At 38.0% G+C, this 16038-nt stretch overlaps 3 protein-coding genes and 1 pseudogene across 4 annotated transcripts; 2 read left to right on the plus strand and 2 right to left on the minus strand.

The window, feature by feature from the left end:
• Positions 1 to 1176: 1176 nt before the first annotated feature.
• On the plus strand, positions 1177 to 2233 carry LOC149053878 (uncharacterized). Its single transcript, XM_089197378.1, has one exon. It carries the CDS (start codon positions 1318 to 1320, stop codon positions 1954 to 1956), a length of 639 nt encoding a protein of 212 aa, XP_089053504.1. The 5' UTR covers positions 1177 to 1317; the 3' UTR covers positions 1957 to 2233.
• A 1245-nt stretch (positions 2234 to 3478) lies between these two features.
• LOC113675183 (uncharacterized) lies at positions 3479 to 10856 on the minus strand. Its single transcript, XM_027191723.2, has 4 exons — positions 10171 to 10856; positions 8671 to 8839; positions 7789 to 8118; positions 3479 to 4773 (listed from the first exon to the last, which is right to left on the minus strand). Exons 1-4 carry the CDS (start codon positions 10259 to 10261, stop codon positions 4152 to 4154), a joined length of 1212 nt encoding a protein of 403 aa, XP_027047524.2. The 5' UTR covers positions 10262 to 10856; the 3' UTR covers positions 3479 to 4151.
• Positions 5794 to 6828, plus strand: LOC113675184 (uncharacterized). The gene has a single exon (XM_027191724.2). The coding sequence runs from the start codon at positions 5949 to 5951 to the stop codon at positions 6528 to 6530; it is 582 nt and encodes a 193-aa protein (XP_027047525.2). The 5' UTR covers positions 5794 to 5948; the 3' UTR covers positions 6531 to 6828.
• An 827-nt stretch (positions 10857 to 11683) lies between the features above and the next one.
• LOC149053879 (transmembrane protein 18-like) lies at positions 11684 to 14082 on the minus strand (annotated as a pseudogene). Its single transcript, XR_016180118.1, has 5 exons — positions 13999 to 14082; positions 13405 to 13522; positions 13246 to 13300; positions 12646 to 12739; positions 11684 to 11924 (listed from the first exon to the last, which is right to left on the minus strand). The product of XR_016180118.1 is annotated as a transmembrane protein 18-like (transcript).
• Between the last annotated feature and the right edge of the window lie 1956 nt (positions 14083 to 16038).

The raw sequence follows: 16038 nt of genomic DNA on the forward strand, positions 1-16038 counted from the left end.
GTGTTTTTTGATCGTGGGCATCCACGCTTCTGGAATTTCTATTCCACTATCCCCCTTGATTTTGTTAGGGTAAAGTCTTATGTGAATTGCCTCTTTGACCCTGTGCGTGTTGTAACAAGGGTCACGATCAATAAACTTTACTTCGTTCCAGAGTGGCTTGTGTCCGGTGTTGTGGGCATGCTCTGAAACGGCGGAGGTCTCCGTACGGGCGAGGAATGTCTCGATCGTGCTCCTTAATTCTGTCTTGCATAGGTCTTCCAGTCTCTCCAATGTACACCTTGCCACATTCACAGGGAATCTTGTAAACTACACCATCTTGTTTGGCCGGGTCGACAGCGTCTTTTGGTCGTACTAACTGAGATCTTAGGGTAGTCTCCGACTTGAAAACAGCGCGTACGCCTTGTTGTTGTAGGCAACGGCGAAGCTGTTCGGACAGACCTTTGACATAAGGTAAAACCGCAGCAGCTTTAAACTCGTAGGCAGGTTCAGCACTGTTGTTCGGTTTTCCGGTCTTGGTAAGTTTCTGCAAGAAAGAAAAAGGATAACCATTAGGAACCAGAACAGATGACAGATGTTTTTTCTCCTCGGAGATGACAGAGGGTTTTGTTACGTGACGTTTGGCGTGCTCGTAAAGGCACTTGACAATGCCACCCTCAATCAGTAAAACGCGGTCCTGAGCTTAACACTTAATTAATTTTGTGTAAAAACAGGTTAATTTAACTTTTGAAATTTTATTTATAATCATGTCAATAAATGTAAAGATGCAGCGTTTTAAGGCGTTCCGCTGCAAAACAAACATCGGCAGTGACTATTCAAAAACGGTAAATATTTTAGATATCTGCTTGATGGAGGGGGCGGGAACTTTCCTTTTTACGCATAATTTATATGGTCCGTTAACGAGTTCAATCTCATCGGTAACTAAATCGATCATCATAAGTATTTCTACATACCGACGAACAGCGCTTTTCGCGCGCGCTGATTGGCTAGTTCGGATGTGAGAGGCAAGTTACATCTATCTCGGAGCAGCTGAAAAGGCAAAATCGAAATTTGAGGGTTAAAAAAAAAAGGTTTGGTGGTTTCTTTGTGGTATGTACTATGGCTATTATTCACCTCAGTATCCGTGAAATAAGAAGAAATTACCTTGCTCGTCAAATCTCCACCCCCTTGTCACTTCCACTTCAGTGGACAATTGCCAAATGACATGGAATAATACAAAACAGCGAACAAATTAGTTATTGCTGCCTGTTTCTCGGGGCTTTCGTCGCCTTCCTACCAAAAATTTATCTAGGTCATCAAAAGGTTACCGATCGATATATCATGGCTGGGTCAAAATTCATGCCCAACGTAGTGCTAGACAGTGAACGGGAACACCTAAGAGTCTTCCCACCGAGTGGAAATGGCAGGCGTTTCGATGTTCGCACCATTCACATTTCGTGTAAATCAAACCCATACAGTGGAAGTCAACATAAATACGGTGGGATTATCATTTACGGGCGAGATGGCTTTGATGACTGGTACACTGCCAACGGAACACACTGCAAAAGTGGATATGTCGTCATCATGCAAACCGACACCCAAGAATTTCAAGAGCTGCAAAAGAAATGGCAGAATGAACCGGGCAAAGTACATGGCATCATCTACAAAAAAGCCTTCGGGGAATCATGCAACCAAGTGGATGTGGTCGGTGAAGGATTTGGAATCATAGATGGCGAGTTCAAGACAATTTCCAATACCTTCCATCCTTTTCTCGATGACGACGACAAGGGCAACCCGGACGACAAGAAGCACTGCTTCGCGGGCAAAGACGGCAGCAAACACGGCCACAGCTTGGAGATGCATCCAGAATCAAAGAAGTGTGTAGAAAAGGTGGTTGAGTGGTGGAAGAGAGCTGGATCCAACTTCCTCGAGCGCCAGAATCATGCAGTTAAAAGTTTACTTTCCTCTGATGAGGAGTAAAAACCACACAGCTAAGTTCTAAAACTGTGCAGCTTTAAGACAATGAATATTCATGTAATTTTTTTGCTGATGTGTCGGACATAATGGAAGCTCAAGCTCTTTGATTGTTGTATGGTGAGTATTCGCACTACAAGGATTACTCAACTTCTCGTAAGTTGAGCTCCTTCGTGAGTTCTTTTTTAGGCATACATGCATAGTTTTGTATTTAATTTTTTTTCCAAAATAAAAGCCAGTAAATCATTGGATGTTACATTAAAGGGAATTTTTCTAAACAAGATTCCGATCAAAAGCAATTTCCATATTTTCATTCTAGCCTTCAAGTTCAAGGTTATAGCCTGTTAACATAGGCTTTAACTGATAGAGACGAATCTTTTAACACTTATCTTCGAATATTTTCTCAAAGATCCTCCTTCAGTCTTCAATGTTCAGTCCTCTTGTGCTGAAGTTAACAATACACCATTCTTCGTTTTCATTTTTTAATTTCTTTGTTTTGCAGTTCCGAACGAATTGAATCCTCCAGTCCAATATTTTAACGACTTGCGTTATTAGCATATTCGAAAAGAAAACAATATCACGCAATTTGAAACAATTAAGTTACGAAATCGAGGAATGTACTAACGAATTCGAAACATGAAGTCTCATCTACAGACCTTTTTTACGTTACTGTATACAATTATATCAATCATAATACGTTTTAGTAAACATCACATAGGTGAAAAGTGCGTGCCTTTTGCACACGCTCATTGGCTTGGTCGGATGTGACTAGCAAGTACTATTCATCTGCGAGAAGCCGAAAAGACAAAATCGCGCGTTAAGAGTTTAATTCCCGACCATTTTCTGGTGAACTGACATAAAAAATAGATCTTTTTGGTTTTTTGTGGACTGCACCAAATTTATTATTCACCCCAGCATCGGTGAAAATGGGTGGATATTGGCCTCGCTCGTCAAAAACCCACCCCTCATCACTTCCACTTGAGTGAATAGTTGCGAGCTGACAGGTAATGAACAAATTAGAGCAAATTATTGCAACCTGTTTCGCGGGGCAGAATTATCTTTTATATGCAAAATGGCTTTGATGACAAGTGCACTGCCAACAGAACACATTGTCGTGTTCCATGTTTGCTGTGCATGTTTGCTTTATTATCAAATCGTCATTACCTAGAATTGTTTTTTTTTACGTGTTTCTTGTCATACTCCTGTAACCAATTTTCGAATTCGCTTCTGACGCAAACATGGATCCGAACCGATGATTTATTCATCGTAGTTTCTGCTGTAAGCGCGTTCAAAATTTGGAAGGTGTTCTCTACCATATGGCCCTGTTACATTTCCATGAATCGGTAATCATACGCTTTCACATTTCATTGAGGAAAGGCGAAAGCGTTGCGGTTTCCTCGTTCGTCGACAAATCACACAGATAATTGTAGAATCAACCCTTTACATCCTAATATCAGTATGCATATTCTCTTTACTGTTCTCTGCACTTTACCTCAGGTGATGAGGAGCATTTTTTAACAACCAAGAGTTTCTTTAGTTGGTGATCATTTCCTTTATTCTCGTGACCTTCATGTGTGAATCACGGATACTATTTTAAGGACGAATATGATTGTAGTCTGAGGTCAACATTTGCTGTATACAGTTTGGAGAAATATCAACTTATTGGTTGCAATGTAAGTTTATAAATAAGTTCTGAAATATTTAAGTGGTTGTAACTGTATTCATTTCTATCGGCATCTGAAGGAAAACACGATTCCATGTGTTGACTTACCATTATTAATTCGTTTAACTGGATGCATCCAGAAATCGGCGATTTTAATATTTAAGGAACCTTTTTTTTAGTGGGCAATAAAAACATCTGAACTCAAAGATTCACAAAAAAATTGATGACGTTAAAAGAAAAAAAAAAAGAACAAATGGTACGTAAAATAACCTAAAATTATTTTTTGCACTACTTTTGTCTAAAATCCTTTCCCAAAACAGAATGGATTTATGATTTCGTGTAAGCTTGAGGTAAATGTCCGCATTCCGAGGTGTCTGATTCGGGAATATCGATTATAAACCAACAGTTCTGGCTTTAAATTACCTGTCAACCTAGAGAAAAGGTATCCCACGTCATCTTACAACTCGTAAAGTGGCCTCATTAAAAATATATAAATAATAACTTATAAAATGAAACGTTGCGGAAGATATATTTCTTTTTATACTTGAGGGGTCGCTTGGCTTTTCTCCTGCAACGGGATCAATTTTCGAGGACGGGGCAGATTTTTTATCAGAGAGTCCTCCGAATTCCCAGTCTGCCGTGTCTCGCTGTCTTCAGCAAACCCCTCGTCCTGTTCTTTAATTTCATGATGCGGTCTCTTATGTTTCTTTCTCTTCTTGTGCCTTCGCCCATCGTGAAAGCTCTCCCCTGGATCTGTTCTAGTGCTCAGACCGTGGTGGACTGGCATCGGTGTTGGAACACGTTCCCTTTCATCTTCTTCCAACTGACCACAGGTCACTGCAGGCGTCAAAGTTGTAGTATTAACTCTGCTTTGCTTAACTCTCTTTTTCCTTCTCCTCTTCAAGTCGCGACTTTCGTTATTTTCAACGTGTTCTTGTTGATCGCTGTGCAGATGGACTCCTCCAATTTTGGGCTCTTTTCGTTTCTCCCTTCTTGAATCTCCGTGAGCGACTGTTATTGATACATCTCTTTGGGCAGTGCTCTCCACCGGAACACGTTCCTCTTTGTGACTGGCTTCGGAAGATTTTGAAATATTTTCACGCAGCTTCTTCGTAGCTTGTTTTCTCCTTTCAGTGGCTATCGCTTTCCGTCTCTTTTCGCTGTCAGGAAATACGAATATAAAGATGATTATGCAAATTCAATGAATGAAATAATGACAACTACACGATTATCATATTAATATTATCGTTCCAGAAAGCCTATGTCTATGAAATTTCGAAACTTAAGGAACTTTGTAATCTTTACTTTAAAAAGAAAGATCTCAAATTTGGAAAATCCACTGAGTTTAAGGCGCTCTTACAGAAGTGTCAAATATTTTCAGCAAAGATCTTGACTTAAGGATTGCCTCAACCTCTTTCAAAATAAAAAAAAATTACTTAAGCTTTAAAGACCCCATTCCGGATGCGTTAAAATCCCTACTGATATATAATTTTAAATATGCAGGATGTAACTCCTGTTACATTGACCAGAGAGACAACTCGCCAATTTTCCACAAAGGTGAAGGAACATCTGTTGACAGACAAAAATTCGTATATGCACAAGCACTTGCGTCCCTTTCCTAGATGTAAAAAAAAATGTTCGGCTGAGTCCTTCAAATTCTTGACGCAGCCAAAACTACATATTGCCTTGAACAAAGGAAGCATTATAGAGTGGCCGCTTGCGCTCGGTTCGTATGTCATGAACTCAAGCCAAATATTCTCCCGCACAGCCCTCCCAATCGGTCAAGAAGAACATATCATTTTTTCGCTTAGACTAACCTTCTACATTTGCGCCCGTGAGCGTACAAACTATTGTAAAGCTAATTGTCATTTAAAATATTGTCACTTCATTTGAAATGTTATCCCAGTTTTAACGTAACGAGTAACTGTAAAAACAAAGTCAACGGATATAACTGATTATGGCATGAGTCGTGCCAGACATGTCTTAAAGAAGTCTTATCGTGAGTTTGAAGTTTAATTTGATTCCATTAATGTCACAAAGCTTCGGAAGTAAAAAGAACATTATTTTCTTGACGTATTTGCGAATATTAGCCACTGCGACTTCCTCATTATAAGACAAATCATCAATAATGTTATGGAAGAGGTCGTAACGCAACTATAGGATACAAGCGAATCATGTGAGGTCACGTTTGTCAACATTGCAAACTGGTTCCGCGCTGAGCTTTAGGAAGTTTATCCGCTACATGAGAAGGCTTTCATTTTTCAACGCAAGCCTGATCAATAACTCTTTGTGATCAATAGATCTCAGACGCAGACTGAAAATTACCACAGGAAAAATGTCATTCGCAGCATACGTAGAGGGAGAAGAAAATCGTTGCTTTATGGTCTTGCCACGAGGTGGTGGTAGTTTGAAAGGCAGGCTTTTCGTCGTTGACACGATTCACATCTCGTGCAAATCAGATCCATACCGAGGAGGTCGTTTCATGTACGGAGGAATCATAATCTACGGCCACGAAGGAGAAGGAGATTGGTACACGGCAAATGGAACACACGGCAAAAGTGGATATGTTGTTATCATGCAAACTGACACCGAAGAATTTAAAGAGCTACAGAAAAAATGGCCGAACGAACCGGGAAAAGTCCACGGCATCATATACAGAAGAGCTTTCGGGGAATCATGCAAAAAGGTGAACGTGGTCGGTGAAGGCTTTGGAATCATGAATGGTGAGTTTAAGACCATTTCAGGCGCTTTCAATCCTACTCACGGCGACGATTATCATGATGATAGCTGGGAAATGCATCCACATTCAACAAAGTGCATGAGAAAAGTGGTCGAATGGTGGAAGAAAGCTGGATATAACTTCCTCGAATGTCAGAATCATTCGGTTAAAAGTCTCTTGTCTTCTGACAATGACTAAAACTATACAGCTGGCACGGAAATTGTCTTAGTTTAACTCATAAGCTTTGATCGCATGAGACACGGATTATTCGTATAGTTATGTTGCTATTTTGTGTGACACGATGCGTCTCAAGATTTTCAGTTACTTCCTCATATTGTTTGGGCAAGAATACATGCTATTCAAGAAACACAAATTTGAAAAACAAAGTGTAAAGAAAAAATAGAAAAATAATTATGAAATGATAGGACCAAAGTTACTCCTACATGTTCAAAACATACTCTTTAATTTTCTTTAACAATAAAAGAAACAAACCGGAGTACTGTTGCGAACTGAATAATCGAAGCGGTTGCTAAAATAAAATTTCAAATGATAAGTTACGACAATTATGCGTAAAGAAATCGACAAACGAGAAAACAAAATAGAGTTGTACGAGATCCGGGAACAAATGGCTGGTTAACGGTTAAGGACGAAATAAAACGATTGAGGAAAACGATCCGGCACAGTTTAAATGATGAAGCCGAATGAATTTATACGAATGACACAAACAAAAGAAAAACTACGCCAAAAAAAAAAAAAATTAGAACATCTATGAATAAGCGACAAAAGAAAGAAATACGAATTCTAAATGAATTGCAGTAAAAAGTCAAGTTTCCCTCTCAAAAATATTATTGATAGCAATCAATCACTACATAGCTAGTTATCTTCATTATCCAGCCAGTGATCTAACGTAATTAAGTAAACAATATTTACCCTTGCATGAAATACATGTAAAAGGAATGGTATTTGCAGGTGAGCTGCAATTCCAGTAATCAAAGCAAAGATGTTTGAAAAATTTCAGGCTATGATGGATTTCAAACCCAGGCCTACTGGGTAGTAGTTAGGGTGCTGTGACCAACTAAGCTACAAAGGCACAAGCTTGAAGTGGGGCAAATTTAAGTAGAACTTCTTTTTTTGTAGAGGAATTCACAATGTAATGAGATAAATGACATTTAGACAGCCAGATGATCTACATGTAAATAAAATATATAAAACAGGTGTGTTGCAAATAAAGCAATTGTAGAATAGAAGCTTGACAAATTCAGGTGACAACAAGATTCAAACCTGTGTCTCTTGCAAACAATCATACAGCGTTTCCACCAAATGAACTTCAAAATCACATGTCTGTTGAAGCCTTAATGTTGTGATGCTTCTTTCTGCAATTGCTTTTATTCATTGGAGCCTATATGCAAAGATCATATCTTTAAAAGTGATATAAATTTCATAGATTGAGACATACCTGGCATTGTGAAGACAACAGGCTACAAGGCACAAGATGACCAACACAGAAAAGCTTATCGGTATCATTATGTAGTTTAATTTATTATCATTTCTGCCTCCTTCCGACTTGCTGTTCAGTGTGACTGACTTGATTTCAACTCCTACCATAGATGAAAGGTTGTGCTTAAAATCTTGTACAATTTTCAGGAGAGTTGTTCCAGGAACAACACTGCAGCTGTCTTGTCGGAGGTCTCTTCCTTCAGGCAAGGTCACAAACAACTGAATCAAAACATCATTTTTTTCTTGTTTGGGAGATTCAACAAATGCTGCATTTTTGGTGGTAAATTTTCTGAAAATGATAATCAGCTGTTAAGCTATGCTAGCAGGTGAGTGAAAAAATTACTAAGGATTATCCACAAGATGTTGACAAAGAACAGTAATTTTAATCTACTGTCAACAAACCAAATAGCTAATCAGAACACAAGTTTATAACCTCATGAGCCAATGAGTGGCAAAAATAGCAAAGAGACAACTGACTGATTTGTGGGAAACTTATTAACCCTTTAACCTCTAAGAGTGACTAGCATCTAATTTCTCCTTACAATACCACTATTGAATCACACATCAATGTCATGAGAATAAAGGAAATAATCACCAACTAAAGAAACTCTTGATTGTTAGACAAATTCTCCTTGTCAGCACCTTAGTAAATGTACAGAGGACAGTATGGAGAATATGAATACTGATGTTAAGGTGTTAAGGTGGGTGGTGCAAGTTTTCATGTTATCCTGAATTACTTTTATTGAATTGATCTACAGAGAGGAAAACAGTTGTACTTATTTAATCAACAAAAGTCCCATAATGATTTTTACTTTGGATATCTCCACTTTTCCCAGAATACCTTGAGTCATTCCAGAAATTCAAAGAACACTGGTTGGGATTTTGAGAGCAGTGCAAGTTGACAGCATCCACTGTGCTTTTCTGAAAAAGCAATGTTTTGTTTCCAGTATTCCAATGAGATATGGTAACATCTCCAAATAACAGAGCAACTGTGTTAATTTTGATATCATCTGAAAAATTAAAAAGTCAGATCAGTGAGTAAAATTTAAAAGATTTTTACTACATTTACTTTAATGTCATCTGAAAAAAATTAAAAATTCATATCAGTAAGTAGAATGTAAAAAAACTGTGTCATAAAATAATTTTAAAACATTTCTATAAAAAGAAGCATATCAAATTGTGGCCACCCAGGAAGGAAGGAATTAACTTATGACTTCTCCTTACAATATTATTACATTGACAAGCCTAGTAGTAATGAGAATTAAAAAAACAACAACAACCAGGAGATGATTTCTTATTTAAGGAGAAACCCTTAGAACTAAAATCAAAAGTAATAGTTAGGTTGTTGCGTCAGGTGAATTCTTACAAAGAGCTTGCAGGAATTGGAAAACATTTTACTGGATTTGAAATTCTTAGGTTCAAGATACTACAACAGGGATAACAAATTTTTTTTCAAAGTAAAACATTTGGGAAGAAGGGTCAGTTCAAGTGACTACCTGATGACATCTTCTAATTATTGAAAGAAATACATTGAAAAATTTTAATTAGTGGCCTATGCTGATAAAGACAGGCTCCCTAATGATCTTTGCTTTTGAAATCTTTCATCTTGATTGTAACAGGTTGTTATAATTACTTTTCAATTCATAAATATCTCAATCACAACACTTTAAACAAGAATTTGTTGATATTTTCGGTAGAAGTACCATACAGCGGTATCTAAGCAATAAGTGCCTTGAGTAGTGTGTGTTTTCTTTTGTTTTCAAATAGATAATTATAGTCAACTGTCACCTATACAAGTCAAAATCCATATATTGTAAGTTAAATTAATGTAATGTCAACACTTTCCATTGAATTTAGTCTCAGAATTGGATCGTGATCAACAGAAATGGTAAGTGAAATATATTCTATCCAAAGTTAAATGAGGTTACACTGAATTTCAATTTAAAATAGGTTAGTACCTAAAGCTTAATGTAGGAACACACAAAATGAAAAGGAAAAGTGTAAAAAAAATAAGGCACCACATGATGATAAGGATGTGTCAACTTGATGAAAACAAGAAGACTTGGAGATCTTCACTGTTTTTAAATTAATTTCAAATGCATGAGTTGTTATCTGTAACTCTTTCTTATATTTACATTTTATCTGTTAATCTAACAAGTTAAGAGAGACTATATAAGAATAGAAGGGTAAAATTTACGGTAGGAGCCAAAATTAAAAATTTCGTTTTCGAGAAAATCGGAAGACAGATTTGTTTTGACACACGTAAGCACGGAAACAGGACGACCACTCGTGCCTTGATCGAAAGCAATAAATTTTGATCGCAGGAGACAAATAAACTTACCGCACGACTCACTGTTATTGACCACAATAAAAACGAGGGGTAGCGCAGTAGATAGCCACGCTCCGAACTCTCGCGGACTTCGTATAAACATCGTCCAGTAACCAAAACCATTTAACTTTCCAGAGTCTTCACTTCACAATACGTACCGATCAAACACGAGTTTTAAATTCGATTACACACGCGACAACGAGATGAAGTTAAATTGTTCCTTTCCTATACAACAGCAGAGTAGATTCTTCGATCGCTTAAAACTTTTTGATCTGGACATTTCCACGATCGATGTAATTTAATTACGCTTGATCACCGTTCCTTGGAAGCACAACAAAGATGGCAAAATAAATTACTTGGCAACAGAAAAGCGTTAGCGGCAACAATATTGAAATGAGAATTATCACTGCAGCAGGAGATTATCTTCCGAAAACAATTGTTTGAAAGACGATCACTAAACAAACAAAGTTGAGAATATTCATGAACGATACATCGATCATAAAGTTAGGAGAACGATACACTGAGGCCAGACCTCTCTTACTGCCGTTTGTTAGTTGCCATTGATCATATAAATGAAATATATTTTAGCTTAAGTACAAGGACAAGTGAATCAGCTGTTTGGATAAAATATATAATGTATGATCACCTGTATTCTTTGACTCTGCTTTGTTATATAAATTTATAATTTTAATCTTGATTCTTCAGCCTGCTGGCTCATGAAATAGCCAGCGGGTAATAACTCAGTCCTAGTCTTACTCTTTTATATGTAACGCCTTGAAGAAAGCGTGTTCCTTCTGTACGACGTGGTAACTTATCACAAATCGAAGTCTCAAAAAGACGAAACAACATTTTTCTCTACATGGTGATAAATGGATCCCCACCAAACAAATTGATAGTATGTGGGAATTCGTCAAAGCTGTGAGTTTATCCCTATTTTGTGAGCTACTTTTATTTTGTCGTAAGCGTTTCGAAGAATGATTTGTTGTGAATGCAGTTATCTAGTAAAGGAGTAAGTTTCTAAAGAAACTGTGGTGCTGCGTCGGTGGGAGAGTATAACAGGTAATTTAGTGTTAACAACTGGGTTGAAAACGTAAATTAGCCACCGTAAAGGGTAAAAAAGCTGACGTTTCGAGCGTTAGCCCTTCGTCAGAACGATTAGAGGAATTGTGGGTTGTGTGTGGATTTATATGCAGAAAGTGGAGCTACGCCATTGGTGGGAATATGGTGACGAGAAAACAGGAATAAATTAGTTGAATGAAAAGCGCTCGTTGATTCCGTGGAGATTAAGGGTGCGGATTGGGAATATTGTTGTTCTAGTGTTTTACAGCTTTCCGAACTGCCTAAATGTAAGGAAAGGCCGCAAACTGCCATATGCTGTTTAGAATGATTAGGAAGATTAAAGTGTCTAGCGACTGGTTTGGATGCGTCCTTGTCATTTCTTTCCACATCGCGAAGGTGTTCTCAGAATCGGTCACCCAATCGTCTTCCTGTTTCGCCGATGTATAACTTATTGCAATAAGTGCAAGTCATGCATTAAATAACATTGGCGGAGGTACATGTAAAGTGATCAATGATCTTAATGATCGCCGTTTGTAGTGCTGCCTGTCGATTGATTTGTTGGGCACGGTGGTAGCCCGCTTGATAGCCCGTTCATACTCCTGATCTTATTGTGATTTTTTTTCTTCTCTTTCCTTCTTCTTCAGTTCTTTAAGTTGTCCTCTCTTTACCACTATCATCATTTTCTGCCCTGTCCACAGCCAGGAGACCTTGAAATATAACAGCAGGGTTTCATTGCCAAGAAGGACAAGCAGAAAAAGACAGTATATTCTGTCCAATGGGCAAAATACTGAGCTGAGTACATTATACAACCACTTCCCTGACAGGGTAGAGTTTAGTTTTAGTGATGATATAGAGTGGACCAAATAACAACAACAACAATACTTTATTTAGACACCTTAGGCCTAGCAGCTGTGAAAGCTTGTTCAAAATACCTATGTGTTAAACATGGAAAATTGGTGAAGCAACCAAGAAAGGGAATTTGTTATAACAAAAGGCCCATTTGAAACAACATCAAGGAAAGCTGGAACTTGAGAAAGATCAATTTTGAGTTTGGGTGATTACAGGAGACCATTAACTGAAAGGGAAGGTGCCAGATATGATCATTTCTTGTAATATATCATTTGTATATCATAACAGTATAAAGCATGTAATCATGCACAAAGCTGATCATCTTGTTTTCAGAGAGGGGCAGTGGGTACTCACAGCTATTTTTTCAACACTGTGTTTACAAACTGGACAAAAGTATGGAATGAATGTGAAAATCCAACAAACATGATCACTCTTCTCTAAAAATAAGGGGTTGAAGGTGCCTGTTCAAAGAAGGGGCATTTCTTAAATATTTTGGCCAATTTGATGGGTGTTTCTTTAAAGGGGCTCTTATTTGATAGTATAACTTGAGAATTAAATGTAAGTTATTCCAGTACTTACTGTCAAAACAAAGCAGTTTAGAAGTATTGGACCTGAATACACAACTGTTATGAACAAACCAGCTGAATCAAAATACTGCTCCTTTGCAAAGGTCCTATATAAAAAATAACACATTAAATAAAGGTAATTTGTGAATGTCTAATTGTTTTGTTAGTTTAAGACAGGGTTCTACTCATTTCATTTTCCTGAATAAACAAGGAAAAGCTCAAATAAATATCTTATTTATTTTCATTTTCAGATTCCAATATCCAACTCTTCTCTTAATATGTCAATTAACCTATATGTCTCAGTTTCTCCTCACCAACCAAGAGTTCATAGAAATGAACCCACAAAACACAAAATATTGATAAACATCAAAGTGAACAAATACAGCAATTCTTTAAAAGAAAACTCTATCATTCTTGAGTGAATAAAGAACTACTTGATTTCCTCTCTTCAAAAGAAAAGAAAGCTGAATTAGCTCTTAGGAATCAGTGTGAAAAAACTATACAGGAGACCACAAAATTCTTGTGAATACTCCAAGATAATATGGAACAGTTGGCAAATATGTTTTTGTAATTCTTTCTTTAAAATATTCATCAGAATATTGTCAGTGCTTACCTCTATTGTTGTGCTCCTAAGGTATTGATTTGTTCCGAAACAAATGCCAGTCCCACTGAGGGCAAAAATGTAGACAAATATCAACTCTGTGTAACTGAGTCGCCAATTTTTTATTTTCTTTTGGGCAAAGGGTAACACATGATATAAGTTCATACTTACATAGCAACAAGAATAAGACGATTTGAAAGTTAGTGTATTTTCTTGTGCAGATAACACATAGGAATGTTGCCGTGTGGAAAACGATCAGACCTATCAACCAATGTTCAGTCCAGTCTACCTAAGAAGTATGAATAACATTACAAGATTACTAGATAACTGGTAATTTAGTGTTAACAACTGGGTTGAAAACGTAAATTAGCCACCGTAAAGGGTAAAAAAGCTGACGTTTCGAGCGTTAGCCCTTCGTCAGAGCGATTGGAGGAATTGTGGGTTGTGTGTGGGTTTAGATGCAGAAAGTGGAGGTACGCCGTTGGTAGGAATATGGTGACAAGAAAACAGGAATAAATTAGTTGAATGAGGAGCGCTCGTTGATTCCATGGGGATTAAGGGTGCCGATTTGGAAGATAAATTTTTTTTCTAGTGCTTTACGGCTTAACTGCCATATGCTGTTTAGAATGATTAGGAAGATCAAAGTGTCTAGCGACTGGTTTGGATGCGTCCTTGTCATTTCTTTCCACGCGAAGGTGTTCTCGGAATCGGTCATCTAGTCGTCTTCCTGTTTCGCCGCCGTCTCTCATCACGCAACGCGCTCACTCTCCAATGTCGAATAGGGGGGTTGTGTGACGAGATCAAACGAAGGCTGCGAAGGAGACCACAGTAAGCGTAGCACCGATGCATTTTTTGCTCAGAAGTATTTAGACAATAGAGACAATAGACCACAAAATACCTTTATAACATAGCTAGTAAATTTGTCTAATCAAATTCAATTGCGCGAGCGTGCTTCATATTCCTATTGTGCACGGTCATGACATCAGCAAACAAATCCATAGAGAAAAAAAATTTTCCATCGGGTTGAAAATGTTATAAAACAATTGGTTCATACGTCATCTGTGCGTTCATCGAGAAATGAAGCGCTTGGGAAGTTTGGAGAGCACTCAAGAAGCTAGAGTTGCTCGAGGCGTAGCCGAGAGCAACTCTTACGCATCTTTTGTGCTCTCCAAACTTCCCGCGTGCTTCAGATCTCGATGAACGCACGCTGACGTAAGAACCAATTGTTAAGTGTGAGTTTAGATAAATTAGGTTTTTCCTCTTTCTCTTAAAGTTCATTATGTGCGCCAAGATGGCTGCCGCTTACTGTCGTCGTTGTTGTTTTTTTAAGCTTTTGTGCTTTGTTACCTTGTTCGTTCAGTATCTTGACAAGCACAATTCAATCTGTTCGCCTCCATCTACCTTTAAAGGCCCTTTTAGCGTCAGTCGAAAGCTATTTTCTGCTTCTCGCTGCGGTCAAGACCTTGCTGTTGCAAGACGCTCAACTAAGTTACCGATCACCAAATGGTCAAAGCATGGTTCGACGGTTGCTGCTCTGTCCGAAAGAGGTTTCATCAAGGACCTATCTATTGCAGTGGATGTTGAAATTAACCCGGGTCCGGAAAATTTTAACTACATGCCGACTGCTTCACTTCAAACTTCAAGACCTAGATTTTCTTTCAGTCGACGTAATTTATTTCAACTTCGCTCCTGTTGTCCTAAGGTTAAACTGGATTATTATCTTATTCATCGCTTAAAGTCATTGGGAATTTATAGAGCTAGAGGTCGTAGAGCTGGTGTTAATTCTAGATTTGGATCTCGTCAACAACATCACAAGATTCCAGTTCGTGTCACTGACCAGTGTTTTTTATCAACGACCAAACGCGCACGACTTCGACCCAAGGATACAAATTTGCATTTCATTTCTACTCACTCTTCTTCTTTACCCCGAATAATCCCCAAATGTATGGTCATTAATGCAAGATCACTTGTGAAAGTTGATGCTGCTTCTGCTTTGCATATGGAATTGCACTCAAACAACTGCGATATTTGCATCATTTCCGAGACATGGCTTAAACCAAATTTTCCATCTCATCTCGTTTGTCCGAAGGATTACTCAATTTTGCGAAAGGATAGAACTGACCGGTCAGGCGGTGGTGTCGCTATTGTCTGTAGGAGCGATTGGTTGTTGGAACGATTAGACAGCGCTTTTTATAATGCCTTTGAATGTTTGTGGGCTAAAATTACAACTCCCAACTCAAGCTTTTATGTGGCTGCTGTTTATCATCCTCCAGATCCGCCATATTGTCCTGATGATTTATTGGAACATCTAACAAATAGTTGTGATCATTTATTGACTGGTAATCCTAACAGCAACCTTATAATTTGTGGTGACCTCAATCAGCTAGATTACAATGATTTTCTTACACAACTAAATTTATTCCAGATGGTAAATACACCGACAAGAAAGAACAAAATTTTGGATGTTTTGATTACTAACGTCCCACATTTTTGGAGGAAAGTATCGGTCACTCAAGGACTAGTTCGATCTGACCACTCTGTGGTCCTGGTATATCCCAGAATCCCACTTAAGGCTGAAAGGAAAACTGTGATGTTCAGAGATGTTCGTGATCATCATAAACTGGATATGGATAAACTGTTGAAGTTTCATAACTGGGACAATGTTTATCAATGCGGAGATGTGAATGGAAAACTTAATCTTTTTTGTACCAAGATTAAGTCCATGTTTGATGAGTGTTTTCCGGGTATATCAGTACGTGTGTCTAATAGGGACCCCCCGTTCTTTTCTCCTCTAATCAAACATCT

Source organism: Pocillopora damicornis, chromosome 1 (genome assembly GCF_964200805.1).
Source record: "Pocillopora damicornis chromosome 1, jaPocDami1.2, whole genome shotgun sequence".
Classification (NCBI taxonomy): Eukaryota; Metazoa; Cnidaria; class Anthozoa; order Scleractinia; family Pocilloporidae; genus Pocillopora; species Pocillopora damicornis.

What these genes read in the sequence shown, in the direction of transcription:
- LOC113675184 (XM_027191724.2), top strand. Translation starts at nt 5,949, where the DNA reads ATGTCATTCGCAGCATACGTAGAGGGAGAAGAAAATCGTTGCTTTATG.
- LOC149053878 (XM_089197378.1), top strand. Translation starts at nt 1,318, where the DNA reads ATGGCTGGGTCAAAATTCATGCCCAACGTAGTGCTAGACAGTGAACGG.
- LOC113675183 (XM_027191723.2), bottom strand. Translation starts at nt 10,261, where the DNA reads ATGTTTATACGAAGTCCGCGAGAGTTCGGAGCGTGGCTATCTACTGCG. An exon ending in CAATAACAGTGAGTCGTGCG is followed by an intron (nt 8,840 to 10,170) that starts GTAAGTTTATTT and finishes TTAATTTTTCAG; the next exon opens with ATGATATCAAAATTAACACA. An exon ending in AATTTCTGGAATGACTCAAG is followed by an intron (nt 8,119 to 8,670) that starts GTATTCTGGGAA and finishes TATCATTTTCAG; the next exon opens with AAAATTTACCACCAAAAATG.